The following is a 25,401-nucleotide window of genomic DNA, read 5'->3' as shown; positions in this document are numbered from 1 at the left end:
AGTATTTATGATTATCACACTCCTCAGTTTTTTTAGACACGCATATGCCAGGATACTGGAAGAGAAAATTTGTTCAACGGTCAAGCCTCATTCAGGATGAGTAAAGCAGATTCCATCCTGTCTATAGAGCAGTTAGTCACTGTATAAGGGGGGATATAGAGCTAATCAATTTTTTTTATCCTCTGCTGACCAGGTTAGTCCCACTACATGTGTGGCCTCTTTTCAGAGGAGACCCAAAGCGGTATTTACACTGCTAAGAGATATTTGACCTGGGCATTGGGGAACTTCCCCTACTCTTGGTAGTCAGGGGAAGAGTTTGTGTGTTATACATCCTGACTTCCTGTTTCCTGACCAGGCATGGAGGCAGCCAGGAGGAACAGGAAGAAAATATGGCTGATTCAGCTTTTCCTGAAACCGGAGTGAAAGCTGCTGAAAATTTAGTTGAAATAGTAGAATTGCTACCAGACGTTTTTTCTGATGACGTGGGTGCAAAAAAAAAAGCGACACCGGAGAAAAAGGAGATTGTAGCTGAAACAGAGATGGACTCAGAGGAAAACTTTCACAGAAGACTGTTTGAAGGAGAGACAGTTACTTCTGAGAAATGCATAATTAAACCCTCCAATTGGAAGGGTTGCAGGATGGTTACTTGGAAGAAATGGTAAACCAAAGTGAAACAGAAAGTGGAGCAGCAATTTCATGGAGTGACATCATGGAGAAAATAGAAGAAGAAAAAGGAGAAGAAGAGACTATGCCAGAAAAAGTTCAAGAGACAAAATCTTATGCACAAACTGTGGGAGAAGGAGCAAAGAAGAAATAAAAGAAACAAAAAAGGAACAAAAAAGAAGCATACAATAAGTGTGAGCTGTTAGAAAAAAAAGTTTGGACAGGTATAAGGTTTGGGACTCTGTCATAGTACTTCTGGGTGTCAAAGCAAAAGATGTAAGAGCATTCATTTTCAATTAATAAAGATACTTTTTGTGACTTGATATTTGAGATTGGGCAGGCCATGGAAAATTTCTTGGGTGCATACAAGCAAAAGAAAAATATTTATCCATGGTCCGAATATGTTGTACAAGCTTTTTACAGACAAACAAAAGAAATAATACTGATCCATTTTAGAACTGAAGTTGAAGGAAAAGAACTGAAAGAATATCTGTTAACTATATGTAATGGACACTACAAAATATATGATGAAAGAGGACTATGGACTGAGGGATGGGAATGTGGAGCAATACTGAAAATGGAAAATGATAATGTTATGCTCGTACCTAGTATTATTAATGTTCATGGTAATAGCGGTTTTGTGATATACAGGGGTCAACCAAAAACTTATTTTTGTGGAAAAAAATGATCATTTAATCAATTAATGTGATAAAAACGATGTTATGTATGTGGTAAAACAGGGACTAATGCAAATAAATGTGATTTAAAGTGCAAAAAATGTGGCAATATAGGTCATTCATGGCTAGAATGTGAAATGAATGTGCAGGAAAATGAAGTTATACAGGATAAAGAGATAGTAGAATGCATTATAAAATAAAATGTACAAAAAGATGTAACTGATAAAGAGGTTATACATGAAGTTAAAGAAAATATCAAGGAAAAAAGAAACAGTGGAGACAATTGAGGAAGAAGCGGATTGGTGCACAGTAAGACATAAAAAGAATTTGATAGGGAAAAAGAGTTAAAGAAAAGAAAATTCAAAAACATAATGCTTAGAGAAAATAAGACAGGAAAGGGATAAACATTTTATTATAGTATTCTTAAAAGCTGAAAATATTAGCTTTAAATGTGAACAATATGAAAAATCTTAAAATGAGACTAGGTATATTACAATGGTGTGCTGCAGTAGATGCACAAAGAACACAAACTGAAAAACTTTGGAATGGTGTGGTACTGGAACATGGGGAAAGAAACATGCTCGAGCATATGCATATTATATCAAGAAAGCATTCAAATATTAGCTGTAACTATAGTGGAACTAGCCGAACTACGGTAATAGATGTAAGATGGAAAAATATATGCACAGAATTATAGGTTTATATGCATACATAACAAAAAACAGAGAGAAATGATGTTTAAAAATATTCTTCAATATGCTTGTGTAAATATGGGCATTATAGTGGTGGGAGATTTTAATTGTAATTTAAGGAAAAATAAGAGCAATTGTGATGTTAAAATGGCTAAAGAAATTATGAGAAGTGGAAAGTTAAGTGTATGGGAGAAAAAACACTGGATCTATGAAAGAAATGAAATTAGGACTGAAATTGGTTATTTTTTAATATCAGAGTTTAGAAGTTACAAAAAAAGGAATCAAGTATGCTGGATTTTCAGATCATGTGGCAATATAGGTTAAAGTACAGGAAAGTGAAGAATATACAAGAATAGGAAAAGGAATAAAGAGAATTAATGAAAATTAATTAGATTTAGAAGAGAAAAAAGAACTTGTGGAATTATGGAAAAATCATACGACTGAGTGAGTTTGTTTGGTGGCTTAATTTTAAAGAAAAATATAAAAAAGTATGTTTTAGAATGTATAAGGAAGAAAAGAAAAAGAGAGATATAAGATATTAAGTCAAAAAAACATTTAGAGACTTGTTAGAGAAGAACAATCCTTTCATGAAAAAGAAAGATAAACATATAAAATGAATAAAATTAAAATTATCAACTTGTTATATAAGCAAAAATATTGTTTGCAAGGAAAGAAAGAAGAGGTAGCACCATATTTGAGTAAAATAATAAAAGAAGGAAAAATAAGGGAATTAAAAAATAAGGAAAGCAAGCAAATAAGACAGCAAAGAAGGAATATACAAAATAATTAAAGAATATGTATTGAAATTATTTGTTAAGAAAGAAGAAAACATAGAACAAATTTATAAAGGTGAGAAATTAAATAAGGAAGATAAAGAGTATTTAGAACAAAAATTACCATGAAAGAATTGAATGAAATTCTAAAATATATTAACATGAATTCTGCAACAGGACTGGATGGAACCGAATATGGTATGTATAAAGAAATGAAAGAGTGGCATAAAATAATTTTTATAGAAGTTATGAATGAATGGTTAGAAACTGGAATTAAAGAGAAAGAGATATGTACAGAAGTTTTAAAATTTATATTTAAAGAAGGAAATGAGGAGATAAAGAATTGGAGACTTTTAACATTGAATCAAACGGATTATAATTTTTTATGGGAATAATAACAAAAATGTTACAGAAAAAATGGATAGAATATATGACCAAAATGCATTTGGAAGAAAAGGAAGTCAAGAGTTATTATGGATAATAAGAGAAATAATTAAAGACATCATAAATAAAAATAGAGAAGTGAAAGTTATGATACGGGATACAAGTAAAGCTTATGATAATATACAATATAAATTATTATGGGGAATTTTGCAGGTATATAATATAAGCAAAAATATTACAAGTAATAAAATCTGTTTATGAAAGGAACTATGTGAAACTAAATTAAAATGACTGGATTAGGAAAGAAATAGAAATAGAATGTGGAATAAGGCAGGGCTGCCCAGCTAGTAGTGTAATTTTCTCATTAGTTATGAATGTAATAGTGAAGGAAATTAATAAAATGTCAAGTAGTGGTGGATACAAAATTATGAAGGAAGGAAAATTGCCACTAATGTATAATTATGTGGATGCTATTGTATTAATTGTTAAAAATAAAGTATGGATGGAAAAAGTAAATGAAAGATTCAGTATAAATTAAAAAAATGGTTTGAGTATAAATAAGGAGAAAAGGAAAGGATTTAGTTTTGAAGGTATGATAGGAGGTGTTGAGTTCAATTAAAAATATATAAATATATTAGGAAGAATATTTGGAAGGAATGAATATAGACAACAACAATGGGATAATGTACTCAATGTAGTAAAGGATATGACTATTTTTTTGGAATTCATATAGATTTTCATATAGAATAAAAGCACACTCGTTGAACACCATGGCAAAAGGAAATAATTGTTATGTTGTTAACATCTATATGATTCCTATTAAGTATGAAAAGGAATTGATGATGACTATATTCTCTTTTATATGGGACTCTAGACTGAATCAAGTCAAAAGATGTGATTCTGTATATCAAAGAAGAGCAAGGAGGTTTGGGTTTAATAAGCCCAATAGTATATGCAGCATCTTTAATTTTATACAAGGTATTAAAAGGAATTATGAAGAAAAATAAAAACTTAACCGAAATGATACTATATTATAAATACAAAGAACTGTGGGAAGGACTGGAGGTTAAAAAACAAAATAAAACCATTTTGAATGAAGAAATGAAAGAGTACCAAAACAAAATTGTGTTATGGAAAATAAAAAAAGAATATATGAGAGAAAAATAGAAAGGAATGATACTTAAGTATTATGAAAGTATTTTATTGTATTGATTCATGGAAAGATTTAGAAATAGATAAAAAAAGCCATAATAATGAGATATAACTATAAAAAGATTAGAGAATGTAATGATATATTATGAAGATTGTCTATTAGAAAACTGCCAGTTATGGCAAATATGTCATACAAAAAAGCAAGCTAGAATATGTAATAAATGTGGAGAGCTTGAGACTACTGAGCATGTGTTTTTTAAATATTTGTGGAAAGAAATATGTAAAGACAACAGGGTGAAAAGTCTGTTAAAATCTGAACAAATAAATATGGACATAACAGAATTTGATTATGGTGCACATAAACAGGAAGAAGTGAAGAAAATGGAAAGAGTAATATTTTATGCTTCATGGATTATATGGAACAAGAGACTAAATGAAATTAAATACAATGGAAGATTGACTTTGACAAAGATTTTGGAAAAAAATAATGTTTTTGGTTGTGGATAAAAGAGTGGGGGGAAATTATAAAATTGAAGTTTATAACGTATCGAGATTTGTAAAGAGATGTCAATAATGTAAATATGTAACATACATATCAATAAAAAAACTACTCTTGGTAGTCAGGGAAGAGTTTGTGTGTTACACATCCTGACTTCCTGTTTCCTATCCAGGCATGGAGGCAAACAGGAGGCAGCCAGGAGGAACAGGGAGAAAACATGGCTAATTCAGCTTTTGCTGAAACTGGAGTGAAAGTTGCTGAAAATGTAGATGAAATGGTATAATTACCAAAAGTTTCTTCTGATGATGTGGGTGCAGAAAAAACAGTGACATTAGAGGAAAAGGAGACTGTAGCTGAAACACAGATGGATTCAAAGGAGACTGTTTGAAGGAGAGATGGTTACCTCTGAAAAATGCTCAATTCAAACCCACCAATCAAGGGGGTTGCAGGATGATTATTTGGAAGAAATAGTAAACCAAGTTGAGCCAGAAAATGGAGCAGCAACTTCACATAGCGACATCATGGAAAAAAACAGAAGAAAAAAGAGAAGGTGAGACTGTGCCAAAGAAAGTTCCTGAGACAAGAACTTATGCACAAACTGCTGGAGAAGGAACAAATAGAAAGAAGAAATAAAAGAAACAAAAAAAAGTACACAGTACATGTGAGCAGTGAAAAAGAAGAATGTTTGAACAGGGTATGAGGTTTGGGACTCTGTCATAGCACCTCTGGGTGTCAAAGCAAAAGAGATGAGAGAATTTATTTTAATTAATAAAAATACTTTTTGTGACTTGATATCTCCGACTGGGAAGGCCATAGAAAAATTTTTGGGTACATATGAACAAAAGAAAAATAATTATCCACAATCAGAATATGTGGTGCAAGCTTTTTACAGTCAAAAAAAGAATAATGATCCAGTTTAGAACTGAAGCTGAAACAAAAGAACTGAAAGAAAAAGAAGTTATGTACCTACCATAACGTTCCATGTTAGTTGTCTTCATCTCGCCTTCTTTCTTGCTGGTTGGGATCGGAGCCGATCCTCGGCTCCGACTCGGCCATCTTCTATAGCTCGAGAGCTGTTTACTGGCTCGAGGCTACCCCTTATCCCATGATGCCTAGCGCTAGCTACCCAGATCTCGTTTGTAATAGCTAACCCCAGACATAGCCAGAGAATCAACCTGTCCAAACAAACAGGTTGAGCATACCAGTCATACTCTCTTAAGTCAGTAGAGGAGACAAACCAGAGAACACTCAACCAGTGAAACCAAAACTCCTCTCGATCCAATAGGACAGGGGGACAGAGGGTGGGACGCAAGAAAGAAGGCAAGATGAAGACAACTAACATGGAACGATATGGTAGGTACATAACTTCTTTATATTAAGTTGTCTATCTCGCCTTCATTCTTGCTGGTTGGGACAGCGTCCCTAGCACCTACATTCCTGGATGGCTCATTGGAACAGACTCTTCAGAACAGTGGAACCAAAGTCAGCTCTGCTCCCAGAGACCATATCTAGCTTGTAATGAGAAATAAAGGTATGAGGATTAGCCCACGTAGCGGCTGCACAGATAGAATCCATGGGCAACCTAGATTGAAAGGCTACAGAGGTGGCCAAAGCCCTAGTAGAATGACCTTTTGGTTTGACAGGCAACTCTTTGTTTCTCAATTGATAAATGAAAGTAATAATGTGAGACAACCACCTGGATAAGGTAACTTTGGAGACTGGACGACCTTGTTTGCCCAGAGCATAGTAAAGGAATAGTTGGTCCGATTTGCTTACGTCCTTCGTCCTATGCAGGTAAAAACACAGTTGTCTATGAACATCTAATTGATGTAATTTGTATTCTGCCTTGTTGGTGTGGTAGGAAAAAAACACGGGAAAGGTCTATAGACTGGTTTAAATTATTTTCTGAGCAGACTTTCGGAAGGAAAGAGGGATTAGTCCTCAGAGCAACCATGTCCTTTTGAAAAACCAAGTATGGAGGACGGACACATAGTGCCTGGAGTTCAGAGATGTGTCTGGCTGAAGTAATAGCTACCAGAAAGAGAGTTTTCCAAGACAGAAACTTAATGGAGCAGGACGCTGCAGGTTCAAAAGGGGGCAAAATTAAAGAGGTTAGTACCAAATTCAGGTCCCAAGGAGGAGGGGGATCTCTCACTGGGGGTCTAAGGAGAGTAGTCCCTCTTAGGAAGGCTTTACATAGCTTATGAGACATGATGTTTGCATTACAGAAACCAACATGAAAGTTTGAAATGGCTGCTAATTGAACCCTGATTGTAGCAGAAGCGGACCCAGAATGAAAACGTTCTGCTAGGAACTCCAGGATTTCGTGGACTGGGGCTGAAAGGGGATCTATGTTCATAGCCTCTGCCCAACAAGAAAAACGTTTCCATTTGCTAGCATAAGTCCTTCTAGTGGCAGACTTGTGTGAGGAGACAATTTCACGTATGGCCGGGGAAATGTTGGGAAGATTGGTTAAGGTTGGAAGTGGAACAACCAAGCTGTGAGCTGGAGTGTTTGGCGGGATTGATGCAGCCCACCTGATTGATGAATCAGCAAGTCTGGAATCGAATCCAGAGTCCAGGGCTGATCGAGAAGGTAATGGTGCAGGAATGGAAACCATATCTGTTGAGGCCAGTAGGGGGCAATGAGGATCATTTTGCAACCCAACAATATTGCTTTCTGTATGAGTTTCGGTATCAGGGGAAATGGAGGGAAGGCATAAAAAAGTCCCTGAGGCCAAAACGTGGACTAGAGCATCTCTGGGTGTGTGACCTGGAAGCGGAAGAAGGGAGAAGTAGTTGCTACATTTGCTGTTGATGGGGGTGGCAAAAAGATCGCAGCAAGGCTGTCCCCATTTGCGAAAGATAAGATTCGCAACTTCCTGATTCAGAGACCACTCGTGAGGCATGAGAATAGCTCTGTTGAGCCTGTCCGCTATGACGTTGGACCTCCCAGGGATGTGCGTCGCAATCAGAAATAGTTGGGAGGAAATTGCCCACTGCCAGAGTCTGAGTGCTTCTCGACATAGGGGGTAGGACCTGGTTCCGCCCTGCTTGTTGATGTACCACACCACTGATATGTTGTCCGTTTGAATTGCAATGGTCCCAGAAGGGAGCGATTCCTGAAGAGCTTGCAACGCTAGGAGCAGGGCTCTCATTTCTAGGACGTTTATATGCAGATGGTACTCGTGAGGCTGCCAAGTGCCTTGGACTGTCCTGCCCTGATAATGCCCCCCCCACCCTATCAGGGAGGCATCTGTAGTCACTGTGGCAACCGGAGGGGGCTGAGTGAATGGTCTGCCCTGAGAGACAAGTGGGGAACCATCCACCAGGAAAGGTGCCTTTTGCATGTTTCTGTAATCATGATCATGTGAGACATGGGCAGTTGTTGAAAGGAGCACTGTGTGAACAGAAGCCACTGAAAAATTCTCATGTGAAAGCGGGCCAGAGGGATCAGAAGAATTGCCGCTGCCATGGAACCCAGAATTTGAAGGACCAACCTGACTTGGACCCTTCTGCACTGTATTAGAATTTGTACTTGCTGTCGAATTGTGGTCACTCTGTCTGGCGGTAGCCTTGCGGACATACTCCTTTTTCTAAGTCTGCTCCTATATAGGTAATAGATTGACAGGGCAACAAGGCAGATTTTTCAAAGTTTATTGTAATGCCTAGCTGGGAACAAATTGTGATTGTGTAGTCCCTGACTTGTAGCAGCTGGGAACAAATTGTGATTGTGTAGTCCCTGGCTTGTAGAAGTTGATGCCTGGTAGTAGCCAGTAAGGAGCCAGTCGTCTAGATATGGAAACACTTGGAATCCTCGACGTCTCAGGTGAGCTGTGACCACTGCCATACATTTGGTGAACACCCTGGGGGCTGTGGTGAGACCAAAGGGCAGAGCTCTGAACTGGTAATGACCGGCTCCCAGCCGGAAGCGAAGGAATCTCCTGGAGTGCCTGTCCATCTTGATCTGATAGTACGCATCCTGGAGATCCATGGAGCACATTCAATTGTCCTGACCCAGAAAGGGTAGAATGGACTGTAGCGTGACCATCCGAAACTTTGTTCTTTGAACAGACTTGTTTAGTCTGCTGAGATCCAGAATCGGTCTCCAGTCCCCTGTCTTTTTTGGTACCAAAAAGAACCTTGAGTAAGTTCCGGATCCATGTTGGTCTGCCAAGACTTCCTGGATGACTCTTTTTTCTAGCAATTTTGCAACTTCTATGACTGCTTGGTCCCTCAGATTGGGTGGAACATCTGGAACGGATTTGCTTGACCGTAAGGGGGGTTGAGAGAAGGGAATGCTGTAACCTGCGGATATGACTGAGAGTACCCATTTGTCTCGCGTTAAATTCTGCCAGGCTTCTGAGTACAGTGATAGTCTTCCCCCGACTGCCTCCAGAGGCGGGCAGCCGGGCAACCCATCAGGGATGCTGGAAGGGCTTCTCAGAGAAAGATTCTCTGCTACCCTGGTTCTGTGGACCCCCTCTGCCAAGAGGGCGGCGTCTGTTGTTGTTGTTTCCTCCTCTGCCCCTGGAGGAAAAATCGCTACGTGTGTCAGGCGAGGCTCCCTGGGATTTTCAAAACCACATTTTACCACTCTTCTGACCCTTGGGGCGTGGTCTGGAAGGAGTGGAAAAATGGACTCTCATGGCAGAGAGAGTCTTGCCTTCTTGTTCACACCTAGTCAGTGTGTCTTTCACCTGTGGTCCAAAGAGAAAGGAACCGTCAAAGGGGGTGTTGGTGAATGACGCTCTAAAGGGTTCCGCAAAATTACACAGCCGCATCCATGCGTGTCTCCTAAGGGCCACGCCTGTACCTGTGGCTCTACTCGCACCATCAGCTGCATAGGAAATGAGCCTCATGGAGGAGTTGACTACAGAATTAAGAGTCGCCAGCTGAGATGCTGCCACTTTAGCTTGAGCCCCTTCAGCTGATGGATCCTGAAGGGTATCGCCGAGCTCTTTAAGGAGATCCCTCTGAAGCCGGGTAAAATGGCTTAAGTAATTCAGTGACCTCATAGAAAAGGTCGCTGAAGCAAACATTCGCTTCCTATATCTATCCATAGTCCTGGACTCCTTGTTAGGAGGATGGACAGACAAAGACGTTGCTGCTAACTCTTTCTTAGTGGCTGCTACCACCATGGCATCCACAGGAACACATTTGGGTGCAGTGATAAACTTGCCAAGTCTCCTTGGGGTTGGTTCCACTGTATCTGGAGCTGACCAAGCCTTTCGAGCCACCACTGACATGAGTGGATCGAAAGGCAGAGAAACCCAGGAGGTGGAAGGTCGGGAACCGAAGGCATCCAGGAATACAGACTCACCCTTGGCAGGGGCTAAAGGAGTCCAGTTCCTCCTCTGCTTAAGCATTTCTAGGATGTCCGAGAAGGAAACATCTTCAGAAGGGGATCTCAGGGACCCTTCCGATTCATCTAAGTCTGTATCAGAAGTGACAGACTCAGGGGAGTCAATGTGCTTCCTCTTGCACTTCTTCTTCTGAGGGGGCTCCTCTGAATGATCAGGGGAGGCCTCAGAAGAAGTGGAAGCACCCAATGGGGTGCCCTGGAGTGCCGGTTCCCCGCACTTGGGGTCTGGAGGAGGAGCAGAGGTTAACGCAAAGTTACAGACTACAATTTAAACAATAAAAATCCCAGAAAAATGACTAATTTGACAATAAATAGTTGAATAAGAAACTTATACCAGCCTGAGCCAGTAAGAACGACACCTCGCAGCTGAAGAGGCAAACGAGATCTGGGTAGCTAGCGCTAGGGATCATGGGATAAGGGGTAGCCTCGAGCCAGTAAACAGCTCTCGAGCTATAGAAGATGGCCGAGTCAATCCCAACCAGCAAGAACGAAGGCGAGATAGACAACTTAACATCATATGTTAACTACATGTAAAGAAGTAATGGACACTACAAAAATATACGATGAAAGAGAACTATGGACTGGGGGACAGGAGTGTGGAGTAATACTGAAACTGGAAAATGATAATGTTATGCATGTACCTCATATTATTAATGTTCATGGTAATAGGAGGTTTGTGAAATACAGGGGTCAACCAAATACTTGTTATTTTTGTGGAAAAAACATCATTTAATCAATGAATGTGATAAAAAAGATTTTATTTGTGTGGTAAAACAAGGCATAATGCAAAAAAGTGATTTAAAGTGCAAAAAATGTGGCAATACTGGTCATTCATGGCTAGAATGTGAAATGAATGTGCAAAAAATGAAGTTATACAGGAGAAAGATATAGAAGAATGTTACACAAAAAAATGTACAAAAATGTGACTAATAAAGAGGTTGTATATGAAGATGAAGAAAGTAAGGAAAAAGAAACAGGATACAAGTGAGGAAGAAGTTTACTGGTGTACAGTAAGAAATAAAAATAATTTGATAGGGAAAAGAGTTAAAGAAAGGAAAAAAATCAAAAATATAATGCTTACAAAAAAATAAGAATGGAAAGGGATAAAATTTTTATTACATTAACTCTTTTTAAAAGTTCAAAATATTAGCTTTAAGTGTGAACAATATGAAAAATCTTAAGAGGAGAATACATATATTACAATAGTGTGCTGCAGTAGTTGCACATATTACTGTTTTAGAAGATATCAGATTATTACCAGAGGAAGAAAGAACACAAACTGGAAAATTTTGGAATGGTGTGGTAGTTTGGAAAACAGGGAAAGAAATGCACACGGGCATATACATATTATGTCAAGAAAGCATTAAACTATTAGACGTAACCATAGTGGAACTAGGATAAATTATGGTAGCAGACTTGAGATGGAAAAATATGTGTACAGAATTATAGCTTTATATGCATAAGTAACAAAAAAGAGAGAGAGATGATATGATGTTCAAAAATATTCTTGAATATGTTTGTGTAAATAAGGACATTAGAGTGGTGAGTGATTTTAATTGTAATTTAAGAAAAAGTAAGAGCAACTGTGATGTTAAAATGGTTAAAAAATTAAGATAAATGGAAAGTTAAGTGTATGGCAGAATAACCACTGGACCTAGAAAAGGAATGAACTTAGGACAGAAATTGATTATTTTTTAATATTTGATAGTTTAAGAGCTAAAGAAAAAGGAATTAAGTATGTTGGATTTTTGGATCATGTGGCTATATGGGTTAAAGTACTGGAAAATGAAGCATATGTATGAACAGGAAAAGGAATAAAGAGAATTAATGAAACGGAATTAGATTTAGAAGAGAAAAAAGAACTTGTATAATTATGGAAAAATCATATGAATATAAATCATTATGGGGAATTTTGCAGGCATATAATGAAAGCAAAAAATATTGCAAGTAATAAAATTAGTTTATGAAAGGAACTATGTGAAACTAAATGTAAATAGCTGGATTGGGGAAGAAATAAAAATAGAATGTGGAATAAAGTAGGGCTGCCCTTCTAGCAGTGTATTACTCTCATTAGTTATGAATGTAACAATGAAGGAAATTAATAAAATATAAAGTAGCGGTGGATACTAAATGATGAAAGAAGTACAACTGCCAATAATGTATAATTACGTGGATGATGTACTAATTGTTAAAAATAAAGTATGGATGGAAAAAATAAAAAAAAATAAGTATAAATGTAAAAAAATTGGTTCAAGTATAAATAAAGAGAAAAGTAAAGGATTTGGTTTAGAATGTATGATAGCAGGTACTGAGCTCAATTAAAAATATCTAGATATAGTAGGGATAATATTTGGAAGGAATGAATACAGACAACAACTGGATAATGTACTTAAAGAAGTAAAGAATATGACTATTTTTTGGAAATCATATAGATTTTCATATAGAAAAAAAGCACACTTGTTGAACACCATGGTAATAGGAAAAACTGATTACGTTGCTAACATCTATATGATTCCTGATGAAAAAACCACCCTTGCAGGTCCAGCACCTTTAGACTCCTGGATTCAGATAGATGTATGCAAAGATTCTTTGTAATCCACAGATTATGTTGTGAAACAAGAACGCCCATAAACGAAAAACTGAATTAAAATTTTATTAAGCTTAAAAACAAGCTTTTCGTCGGCGCTCTGCACCAACTTCCTCAGAAAACAAACTGCACCACACATTTGTCTCACTATATATACATCACTACTTCACTCAGATGCGCCCCCTAGTGGATCCCCTTTAAAAAACACATAATTACACTTGGAAATTTTTAACTGTTAAGAATGAAAAGGAACTAATGGTTAGATTTTCTTTTATATGGGGCTCTAGACTGAATCCAGTGAAGACAGGGATTCTATATATCAATGAAGAGCAAGGTGGCTTGGGTTTAATAAACCCAATACTACATTTAGCATCTTTAATTTTATATAAAGTATTAAAAGGAATTATGAAGGAAAATAAAAACTTGATAGAAATGACACTATATTACAAACACAAAGAACTGTAAGAAGGAATAAAAGTAAAAAAAAAGTAAAAGCATTGTGAATGAAGAAGTAAAAGAGCACCAAAAAATTGTGTTGGAAAATAAAAAAGAACATATGTGAAAAAATAGAAAGGAATGGTACTTAAATATTATGAAAACATTTTAGTGCACTGATCCACGGAAAGATTTATAAATAGATAAGAAAATAGGCATAATGATGAGATATAGTAACTATAAAAAGATTAAAGAATGTAATGATTTTTTATGGAGATTCTCTATTAGAAAACTGACAGTTAAAGCAAATATGTCATACAAGAAAAAGCAATATAAAATCTATAATAAATGTCGAGAGCTTGAGACTACTGAGCATATGTTTTTGAAATGTGAAAGAGTTAACTTCTGGAAAGAAATATGTAAACATAATAGAGTGAAAAGTTTGTTAAAATTTGAGCAACTAAATATGGACATAATAGAATTTGGTTATTATGGTGCACGGAAACAAGAAGAAGTGAAGAAAATGGACAGAGTACTATTTTATGTTTATGGGCTATATGTAACAAGAGAGACTAAATGAAATCAAATACAATAGAAAATATACTTTGACAAAGATTCTGGAGAAAATAATGTTTTGGTGGTGGAAAAAGTGGGGGGAAATGCTTAAATTGAAGTTTATAATGTACGTAGATTTGTAAATAGATGTAAATAATATGTAATGTACATATCAATAAAAAACCCTCCTCTTTTCATTAGGTGCTTTGGGATCTTTTACATCCACCTGTGTTACTACCAACTCAAGCAGATGGGGCCTTGGTTTAATATCTTACTGAAGGACGACACACTCAGGAATGCAGCACCTCCCCTTATGCTGCACTGCAGTGGCAGCTATCAATCTACTTGGTGCAGGAACAGAACCCTTAGCCTTCTACACCAAAGGAGTATGTGCTACCTGTTGCTCCACTGACACTGCTTATGTATAGTATTCTACAGATATGAAAAAAATAATATGACTGTGTACCCTTTATTTACTGTGGGAGGTGCTACAGAAATATGGGGACCAGGGCCGTTGCTGCATGCCACTTGATATTTAGTTCCAGTGAACTGAGAGTTTCATCCACATTTTCAGCATTAAATCAAATACATTCAACAACTGCACAGCATTTAGCCAAGAGTGAGTATTATCCCCCCTCCTGATTGTGATTTTTATCCAATTTTAAACTCAGCCATCTTCTTTCTTCATAGTTGTACTGAACTACTGAAATTTCATTCATTTTGAAGTGCCTGTATATGTTTTCTAGATCTGTACTGTTTATACACTTAACTATTAACATCTTTGTACTGCTACTGAAATTTTATTCATTTTGAAGTGTCTGTATATGTTTTCTAGATCTGTACTGTTTATACACTTAACTGTTAACATCTTTGTACTGCTTTTGCATTTTTTATCGACTATGTAATGTATTATTTTTTGTGGAGCTTTTCTCCTTGGCTTCCACTGAAAAGGGGCTTACTGGCACAGTTGGACTTTTCTGGTCAACAAATGTAAATAAGTAATTTACAGTCATTATCTGCAGTTTGGGAACATGAAACTGGTGGTGACTTATCCTTGGGCTACAGACCATGTCCTATTAGCCTCAAGTGAACTGATCTACAGAGTGCACTAGAAAGATTGAATGTTACGTATAATGTAATTGTTACAAAAATCCACACCTTTAAATGACAGGCTATATAGTTTTTTCCTGGGGAAGAATGGACTGCCAATGCAGCTGAAGGAGAAGCAGCTGCCTTAGGAGTAGGGCCTTGAATATCTTGGCTTGTTTTTCATGAATGAAGGCAGCAGTGATTGGGACACCGATCACAGGATGGGAACAACAGTGGCAGTGCTGCAGGTGTTTTATCGGACTATGACGGTGAAGTGAGAGCAGAGTTGCACAAAAATCTTTCAATTTACCAGTGTTTGCCCACAACCTTACCTATGGTCATGAGCTATTAGTACTAAGAAGATGAGATCACTGATACATGCAGCAATAACAGGCTTCTTTTGCAGAGTAGCTGGGCATAACCTCTGTGAACTATGAAGAGCTTAGCAGTCCAGGAAGATACTGCAATACAGCCACTGCTCCTCTATGATGAAAGGATGTCCCCTGGGTGCTGGGAAATGTCTCAGGCATACCTCACTAGAAGGAGCTCCCAGGCAGACCCAGAAAATGTTGGAGGGCCTGTATCTCTCAGCTTGGCTGGGAACACCTTGAGATCTCAAAGGATGACTGCAGACTGCAAATGGGAACAAAGGGCGGCTGGCTTGTTCGGTTTGCTACTGCCATAACCTTCACCACGACAAGTTGTTTAAAATGGATGAATGGGGTAGTTTTATTAAACTGCATACAAAGACAAAACCTACATTTTATTATATAATTCAAAATGTCAATAGAATAAAATACAGAGACTAATACTAATTCATTCATAAGTTAGAACAAGTGCAATATTTTATTTTATAATTCATTCATAAGTTAGAACAAGTGCAATATTTTATTTTTAAGTACATATGTGTGCGCTCTTTCCATCTCATATACATCATACACAAAAACATATATGAAAATGCAGGGCACTGGAATGTAACTTGCGACATATTTTGTACTATAAAATCCTGAAATAGGATATCCGAATTTACGGTATGCCATTATGATGTCAGTATGCACACATACATGTGCAAACATGGTATATGCATTTAAATGCATATTTTTGTAAACAATGACAATAAGAAATTTTGAAAAAAGTGGTTCCCACAAAGATTCAGAAGTAGCTTTTATTAAAAAATGAATGAATAAAAACAGACAATCGGACAAATCCAATGTAGTTATAAGTGAAACTTGAGGACCTGCCTTTTAAAGGAGACAGAAACTGGGGTCATTATGATGTAGTTTTTTACTCACCAAAAGCGTTGAAAGTTGCAACATGGTCCCACATGTTCTCTTTCTGGTCTGCCTGAGGCTGCCACAGAAGAGCATCAACGTCATGACGAAGACAGAAACATGGCATCTTGGCAGGGTCGACAGCAACTGTGAAAAGGTACTGATGACTTGCAAGACTAACCTAAAAAGAAAATAAATGTTTAGTGCTACAGTATATGTTAAAATAAACATACTTACAGTAGCAATAACATAGCATATGCAAGGGATTCAAAACCATTAGCATACCCACTTTCAACCAGGAAAGAGAACCAAATGATTATCTTGCATGCATTCAAAATAAAATTGTTCTTTTGCTGCCTAATTTCATAAATGCTACTTTTTATCTATTCAGGCTATATAAAATCTAACATAGCTCAACAAAACTATAGTATGAAGCACACAGTGTAAATACTTTTGATGTAGGAAGCTCAAAAAACTGATATACCCATACAGCAAGCTCCTGAGACATTTAGCAAGTTATCTGGATCAACCCCTTGCATCAGCATCCAGAATCATTTCAGCATGAGAAAATTCAGAGAGAAATCAGAAAACAATGCTGTGAATATGAGTAATTGTGTCTAAAATCGCAAATCTGTTCAAGGAACCTTCCTCTCCCTCTGTAAACAAAATAAATAAAACAAAATCAAGCTTTTAGTGTAAAATGAATATTTATATACATATAGCTACCATTTCTCACTCTCTCTATCTCTACATATAAGTGGAAGCAGGATATGCCAGATGGTAGCAGTTCAGATGAAAGATAATGGTGAAACGGTCAATTCTAAATGAACAGTGTAAGCTTCCTGAACTCCAGTTTAAAAGACAACTCCACAGCAAAGAAGACTCCTTTTTTTCAGATCTTTATTAAGACTCTGTCCTGTTCGATTGTCAGCTAAAGCGTCTTCTGTGTGGAGACATGCGTGAATGGGTGTACCTTCGTTGAAGGTTGTGCGTCAGGGCTGGCAACTCGGCACGTAAAACATCTACTGCCAATCATTAGCGGACCAGAGTTACACTGTGGCGACCCCTAACTGGAAAAAGCCGAAAGACACAACAACATTAAAGGTAGTTGTGATGACTGATTTTTGTCAATTACAACATTTCTTCAGATCAAGCAGCAATAACAGGGTTTTTAAAAGTTATAGTGGGAGATGAGGGTGGGCTAGGAGATCGGCTTGATTTTACTCAAAGTGAGGTGATGGGCTTGTGTTGAAGTGTGTGGTTGGTGGAAAAAAATCCAACTAACTTGCATACAGAGGTGTGTGTGTGTGTGGTTAGTGAAAAATAAGTCACCTAATTTGCTGCCTGGTGTCCTTAGTACCCCTTTTTCAAAAGCTTTAGGAATTACACACACTAAAATACAGGCTTGTTTCAGGTCATTATTATTTATTAAAAAAAATCATGAGTTTATTGTCTATTCTTATGGAAAGTAAGAAAAGAGCCAAGTCTTTTACAGGGCAATAGGGATTGGTTGACATCCATTTATACAGTGTATCTCATATCAAAATATTCTAATAGTATTTGTGCCATGATGACTGTGACCGCTTTTATGGGGATTTTGTAGTCATAAAATTACGAACTTTAAGGGGAATGAGATATTTTCTGTGAGGTTAAACAATGACAGAAAGAGCGCTTTCACTCACTGCTAGTGAGCTTTCTCAGATAACTTTGTAAGTAAGTTAATTTAGTAGCAGAAATACATAATAAACCAGAAACAAGAATCAAACATTCATTTAAAAAGTAACAGTTGAAAAATACAAAATTAGAACATTGACTTAGACTATGCTAAGTCCTTTTCAGTAAACATAAAAATGTTAAAAAATGTGCCAATTCATTTACATGGAGTCAAGCATGTGCCCCTGTAGTCTGCTGGCCAGTGCTTAGGGGTGGGTGTTTGAGATGCTAGAAAAGTTTATGTCCTGGCTTGTTGGAAGCCCTACAGATGTGTTCCTTGGAAGCTATGGTTACTTTCCTCCATTATTGGTGGTGTACTGTTGGCATCTCCCTCTTGTCAAGCATGGTTCTTATGCTGAGGATTGTGAGATAGTTTTCCCTTCTCGTTAGTAAAAAAGGTTGTGATTGATTTTCTAAGTTGTAACATGCTCTTAATGGAGCAGCCTGCATTGAGTCCTGGTATTATGTAGGTATTTAAACAAATTTGCCATTATAACCCTCTTTTTTCCAACAATTCATTTTTATTGCCATCAAGTTCAGTTTTTGAAGTTGTGCCCTGTTTCTGTTTTGCAAGAACACTCCTAGTGACACTGTGACGAATATCAGATATCTGCTGGGAATTTTTTTATCTTCATCTTATTGACTGTCTTAACTTACACAGTAGGCAGGGCATTTCAAACATTTTGAGTAGTACAGAGCGATTTCTGAATTGCAATCATATCTCTTTCTGCTTTGAAATTTCTTCCCAGTGCAAGTGCAAGTAATATGATCTCTTCCACTCATATTTGCAAAAAATGAGTTTCGGGATCCCCAGCAAAAACTAATAGTCTCCAACAGATATATCTCTGCATATACATATATATCATGTGGAAGTAAGATATGCCACATGGTAACAGTGCAGATGAATGATAACTACCAGACATTTGATTATTAATGAAGAGCATAAGCTTCCAGAGCTCCAGTTTAAAAGAAGACTCCTTTTTCCGATCTTTACTGAAGGTAATCATGATGAGCACTTTTGTCAATTACAAAACTTCTTCAGATCAAGCAGAAACATGGTTTTTAAATGCTACAGTGGGGGGCATGGGCTAAACCATCAACTTGACTGGACTCAAAGTGAGGTTATGTGCTTGTGTGTAGTTGGTGGAAAAATTCACCTAATGTACAAGTAGAGTCCTAGGCTGTCCGCTGTCCCTAGTACTCCCATTTTCAAAATCTAACAATTACACACTAAAATATAGGCTTGCTTCATGTCATTATTTATTAAAAATCATCAGTTTCTTTATTTTACTTCTTATGGAAAGTAAGCAAGGAACTAAGTCTATTATGGGGCAATAAGGATTGGCTGGCACCCACTTATACAGGGCAACTCATATCAAAATATTCCAATAATATTTGTGCCATGAAAATTGCACCTGCTTTTATGAGAATTGTGTAGTCATTATATCAAGAATTTGAAGGGGAGAGAGAAAATATAAACAGGTACTTGTATTAATAGGAACAGTCCTTAGAATTGGACTTTCAGACTTGAAATTACGGTTTACTTGATAAGGAATACATAAAGTAGATAACATAACTTGAATGCAGTCATTCATGCACTGCTAGGCTCTTTTCCAAAGTTTAATTCAGCCATTTCAGTATTCCAGAATACCAGCCAACAAACAAAACAATACTTACAATATATGTCAGTCTTTACCTTCAAGACTCTCACTGCCCTACAAGCATGGATAATCCCATCATTGTTTCATACATGTGTACTAGGCTAACAACCACAAGGGCCTTTTTAAGCCAAGACATGTATCTCAAACCTCTGACAAGTTCTGGTACCCTTGATAAGTATAAGCACGGGATTGGGAGGTGAAACACTTACAAGCAGGGTCCTGCCATATGAACCACTTATAGGCTGCCTATGTCCATTAGAGACATAAGTGACAAACCAGGGATGAATTTCCTTTTCCCCATCCAATTGTCCAAGTTACACTTGAACTGAGTTAGGGAGAAACTCTGAATCACATGAATGGGGAGCCAGTTCCAGAGAAGCAGTAGTCTCTGTTATACATACCAGTCTATCCAGCAGGTTCTATTTATACCCCAGTCATGGTTAAGTCTTTAGAATGGGTAATTCTGGTGCTGTTTTGTAGATACGCAGGAGGTCCACCAGAGTGGGGTCTGAAAATGCCTTGTATGCCAGGCACAGCTCTCCCTTCATCAGACTGTAGAAGACAGAATACAGGGGTAGGGCCTTGTGGCAGTCTACACAGGACACATTACTTATGCCATATATTCTTTTAGTGAGGAACCTCTGTGGATGTTCCAATTGTTGGATACGCCTGGTTAGGTACATACCAAATGGGGCATTGTACTCAATGATATGTCTGATGAATTCTGAATACAGTGGAATAATGACTTCTTTGGACCTAGATGCCATACCTTTATTTATAAGTTGCACAACACAGAAAGATTTCCTCAGTACTGTAGACACGTGATGGTCAAAGGCTAGATTACTGTCTGTGTGTGACACCAAGTCCCTGACTACTGAGTCAACTCTTAGGGTGTATTGTCAATATGACGTTTTCCAGGGGTGGAAGACTTCCCAAAGGATACTATTATGCATTTCTTGGCATTTATTTTCAGTCCATGGCTTTGGCACCAGTTATTTGTCTATGTCAGCCCTTCCTGGAGAACATTGGTGTAAGTGGGCAATTCAATAACAGCTCCTAATTTGCAATCATCTGCAAATTTAGTCAGTTAGAGGCCATTAACATTAGCCTTGACTTTAGAGGAGTAAATGCTAAAAAGGAGCTGTCCCAGGACGGATCCCTGATGGATTCCCGCTTGTGACCAGCTTCTTTGTAGAGTTGGACTCCGCAATTCGAACTTCCTGGGTCCCGTCTGTGAGGCAGTTGGCTATCCACTGGGTGACATAAGGGTACTTAAGTTTGTTAGCAATTCCAGAGTGGGGGTTGTGTCAAATGTTGTGGTCAGATCAAAGAAAGTAGTGTGAACCATTTTGCCCTCATCCATTGCTTTGGTGACCTTCTCAAAGTAGTCCACCAGGTTCAGTAAGCATGAGCTGTCCCTGATGAAACCAAACTGGGAGTTGAGTCCAATGTCTGGAGGTTTCATATGTTATGACCGATCATTTCCATGATAATTCTTTTCATGGCTTTGTATAATAAACTAGTCAGACTTATTGGCTTGTAGTCTCCAGGATCTTTAGATGGCCCACCTTTGTGCAAAGGGATGAATGTTGCTGTTCTCCACTCATTAGGCACAAAGCTTATTTGGAGGCTACAGTTAAAAAGCAATTCCAGAGGGCCTGAAAGATCACATTTCATGCTATTTAGAAGGCATCATATGAAATACTGTCTGGTCTTATTTATGCAGTGTTCTTGGCCTTAGAGGGAGCATTAAAAACCTGTTCCATAGTAATAGCACAGAGAGTTATATCTGATGGTATTTTCTGAGGGAAGGCTGATAGGGAGAGAGGGGTAAAGAAGATGAATTTCTTGGCCAGTAGGTTTGCTATATCTTCTCACTCAGTATACTGTGGCTTTGTTTACAATGAACTCTGCACATAATTGCCTTTGAGGTTACGGATATAGTTAAAGAATGGCTTGTGGGTGTCCTTGGCCTGCGAGGCTAAATTTACCTCAAATTTGGCTTTGGTAGACTTTATTTGTGCTTTGAGTTATTTGTTCAGTTTGATGCGAGCACTTTTACCTTGCTGTGTGCTGCACCTCCTAATTTTTGCCATGATTTTCTTTCTTCTGCTGCACAGACTACTGATATTGTGATTCCGCCAGGGTGGCTTGTTTTTTGAGTTAGTTCTGTACTTCTTCCTGGTGCATACAGCTGCCTCTATGCAGCTATTAACATGCTTGTATAGGGTTTCTGTGAACTGTTCTGTACAGGCAGTAGTGTTCTCAGGGTTTATGGGGGCTTGAAATTTTTCCAGGTTATCACTTAGTAACAGGAAGTTAGCCTTAGAGTAGTTCCTGAATATTCCAGTGTTAGCTGGGGGTCCAGGTTTTATTTTTACTTTAAAGGAGACAATTTTGTGGTCTGACCTTGCCACTGAAGACATTACACTAGGGTAGTGTGCAGCATTCTCTCATATTAGTGAAGACCAGATCCAGTATAGTTGCACCCCTGGGTTGATGTACTGACAATGTGGTCCAGAGAATCAGGAATCTCTGTACCTATATATTTGGTGTCATACAGGATTCTCAATTAATAGTGGGGTAATTAAAAGTCTTCTGTGACTATGGCACTGGTTTGGATGGCAAATGTTTGCAATATGTTTAAATACATGGTATGGCTTTCCTGGGTCATACAGGGTGACCTGTAGCTTGCAAGGAAGTGGTACTGGATTTTGCATATGGTGATTTGAACGTGGAGAAGCTCAGGTGCATTCTCCTGTTTGACCAGTCTTGAAGTATGTTTATTTTTGACGTAAATCTAAACACCTCCACCTTTAGTCCCTGTGTGTGTAAGTAGCTGGCCTAAATGTGTGGAAGGTATTATACCAGTGCACTGCTGGTGTACTCTCCACGGCTTTAAACCATGTCTCAGTGACCACACAGATGTCAGCATTCTCTAGGGTGAAGAGAGCTTCTAGGGAGCGGAGTTTTCTCTTTAGACTCCTAGCGTTGGGCAGTAACACCTTCATATTTTCTTGGTTTTGATTTGCTATGTCAGTAGTACTTTCATTTTCACATTGCCTAAAAATACACTATTGGGGAGGACAATGTTTTAGCTAATATTTGAAAGCCTAGAGGGGAGAGGTACAAGACCATCCCTGGCAAAGCAGCGGAGTCTGTTGACCATCTCTTTCCATGCTGACAAATATTGTACCCCCTTAGAATGACACCAGAAATTAAGTCAATTATTGAAGTCAGTCATCTTTTGTTTACATTGTAGCATCATCCTTGGAGAAGGTAAAATGCTGCTCAATGCTAGGCTGATACCATCCTGGGACACATATTCCGAGAGCTCCATGATGTCTCACTTCATATAGTCTAGGGAGGTATGTCTCAGGTCATTTACACCCACATGGACTATGATGGAGTCATACTGGTACTTGTGGTCCAATGACCTGAGTGCCTGCATAATGTGCAGATCCTGAACCCTGATAAGCAACTAAAAGCGACTTTCTCTTTACTCAGCCTGGTGAGATGTCACAATGGAGTATCCAATGACTAGAACATTGGACTCTGTGATGGCTTGCCTTATGGGTTCTTAGAAGTAGACATGTGATTATATGTGTTGATTTGAAAAAGTGCATTCGGGGTTGCCGAGGGTATTTGTTATGTGTACTTCATCTAGCAGATATTTGTGGTTTAGGAAGGTTACATATAACTGTCTCAGCATATGCGGGTCTATGTGTCTGCTTTGAATTGTGTGTGATGGGTGCATCGTGTGTACTACTGACAACCTTATTGACATCAGGAGTGCTTTTATATGAGAGCTTTGCCTCCAGTGACACTGTATAAATATTTCTCTCACACTCTATATCAATTTGTTTGAAAATAAACTGTTTTTCAGTAAACATGAGGCAGTTTCTACATTATCTCAGGATGCTCATATCCAGCAAGCTATTAATGTAGATAGTGGGAAAATTCATATCCAAGGCAACAGACCCTTTTTATTGATTAGACAGTTGGAGTGAGGATATAAATTAATGTCAGGAGTATCCGGTTTGCAACTCTGGCAGCAGTTCTTGCCACTGCAAACTAGTTGTCCTATGTGCAACTAGGTTTTTTTTTTTTAAACAAGAAAAATCTTAATTAAATTATCACATATGACATAGGCAATCATACATTTATTTAAATTAAAACAAACCATACTGACATAATTGCAGTTGCAAACATTATACATCACTTATGACCTACCCAGTTATTAAGTCAAACATGATATAGCTCATTCAAATCCTTTCTTTTAAACCTCATTCTTCCTCTGCATGTACTGTTCCCACAATCCCCATTTTTTCCTATGTAATTTGCTCCTACCAGTTTCTAAAGATCCCGATTAGAGTTGTTTTGTATCGGTTGCTATATTTACTTCTTCTAGTAAAGTTGGTTTAGACTGATTTTCATTTTCTAATAATTACTTTTTTGGCAGCCACTGTAATTAGACTCAGAAAGGCCTTATGTCAAGGCAATTCTGATTCTGTAACATAGGTCAAAAACATAATTTCCTTAGTTACACCAACGAGCTCACCCAGTATCTCTGACAGAGCAGTCTGCAGGGAATCTTTAAAGTCTGTCAACTCATTACACTGCCAGAAAATATGCTCCCAGTTACCTCTTACTTCCCCATCACAACTCCAAAATTTGCCGTCTACCTGAGGAAAAATTATTTGGAGTCTACTGGGGTATGGAAATACATATGTAAACACTTCAAGCAAAGATCCTAAGTCTTCACGACTCTGTTGCATATTTGGGAGACACACATATACCCCCCCCATTGTTTCTTTGTAAATTGCTTATGATGGTGTTTCACTTAGGATCCCCCCATTTATTTTTCTTTGCCTATACAATGATAGCAATCCTTAATAGGGAAGGTGATCTCTTATCCTACAGTCCAAATAAATCCTTGGCCTCTTTCCATTCCATTACCTTTCCCTCACCAATTACTTGCTCCCAATACCTTGGTTCTTTTACCAGTTTTCTCCAATAAATTCCAGCCTCTCTTGCCTATTGTCTGTATCCGTAATTGCAGTCATTCCTATCAGCAGAATCTCCTTTCTCCATTCCTGTGTTGTCTTAGTTCTTGGGATACTTTCTGCTACTTTACGAATATAATATTCTGCATGGTTATTGTTATTTTCCTTAAGGATCTGCATCCAAAATCCCAGTCTCTTCTTGTTTCTTGAGCCCCTTCCCCATTTCATCATCATCCCTTTCCACTTGGAATTATAGGTTTCTGCTTATGCTATGTATAGGAGCTTTAACAGTGAAGCTCTGAAACACTCCTTCAAATTGGGTAATCCCAAACTGCCTTGTTCAACTTGTTCAATTGGAAGAATCAGCTTAACCCACTTGACTCTTGCCGTCGTCCCCTCCCAAATAAAATGCTTCACCTATTTATTAATTGCTATCCACAACTTCTCCTCTGGTTGACAAAAATATGCCTGCCCTGTGTATAAAACAAAAGGGACTAAAACATTTTAACTGCTTATATCTTGCTATCCATATTCATAGAACATTTCTCAATTTTTGTGTTATCTTTTGTTTAGTCTCTTCCCACATATCTTTACTTGCCACAAATTGCAACTAGATATTGGTGAAATTTCAATGGTGCTTTTACAGGAAAAACTTAAGATGTCTGTAGCTATACAGGACACTGCCACACACTTGAGGGGAAACTAATAAGCAGAGCCTGATGATTTATGGATAACATGTTTGGGCAGACATTCTGAAGTTAGAAGCAAATCAAGTAGAACTTAATGAAGAGAAAGAATTAGCTTGTCAAGAATGATGAAGAGAGGGGAGTCTCACCACAGCTTCACTCTACTTGGATACAATACTCCTTTACTTCTTATC

The 25,401-nt window shown here is 37.8% G+C and overlaps 1 protein-coding gene across 1 annotated transcript in view; it reads right to left on the bottom strand.

Annotated features, from left to right (window-relative positions):
* Window positions 1-25,401, bottom strand: part of NUDCD1 (NudC domain containing 1) — a 1,696,974-nt gene that overhangs the window by 219,221 nt on the left and 1,452,352 nt on the right. Inside the window, exon 9 of the mRNA XM_044065757.1 lies at window positions 16,163-16,322. Within this exon, the coding sequence (XP_043921692.1) occupies window positions 16,163-16,322 (160 nt within the window). The remainder of the gene's footprint in view (window positions 1-16,162; window positions 16,323-25,401) is intronic.

The sequence above is a fragment of the Protopterus annectens genome, chromosome 3.part0 (genome assembly GCF_019279795.1).
Source record: "Protopterus annectens isolate FY-2018-M chromosome 3.part0, PAN1.0, whole genome shotgun sequence".
Classification (NCBI taxonomy): Eukaryota; Metazoa; Chordata; order Ceratodontiformes; family Protopteridae; genus Protopterus; species Protopterus annectens.
The sequence above is the reverse complement of the archived record's forward strand: the minus strand, read 5'-3'. Positions and strand labels throughout refer to the sequence as shown.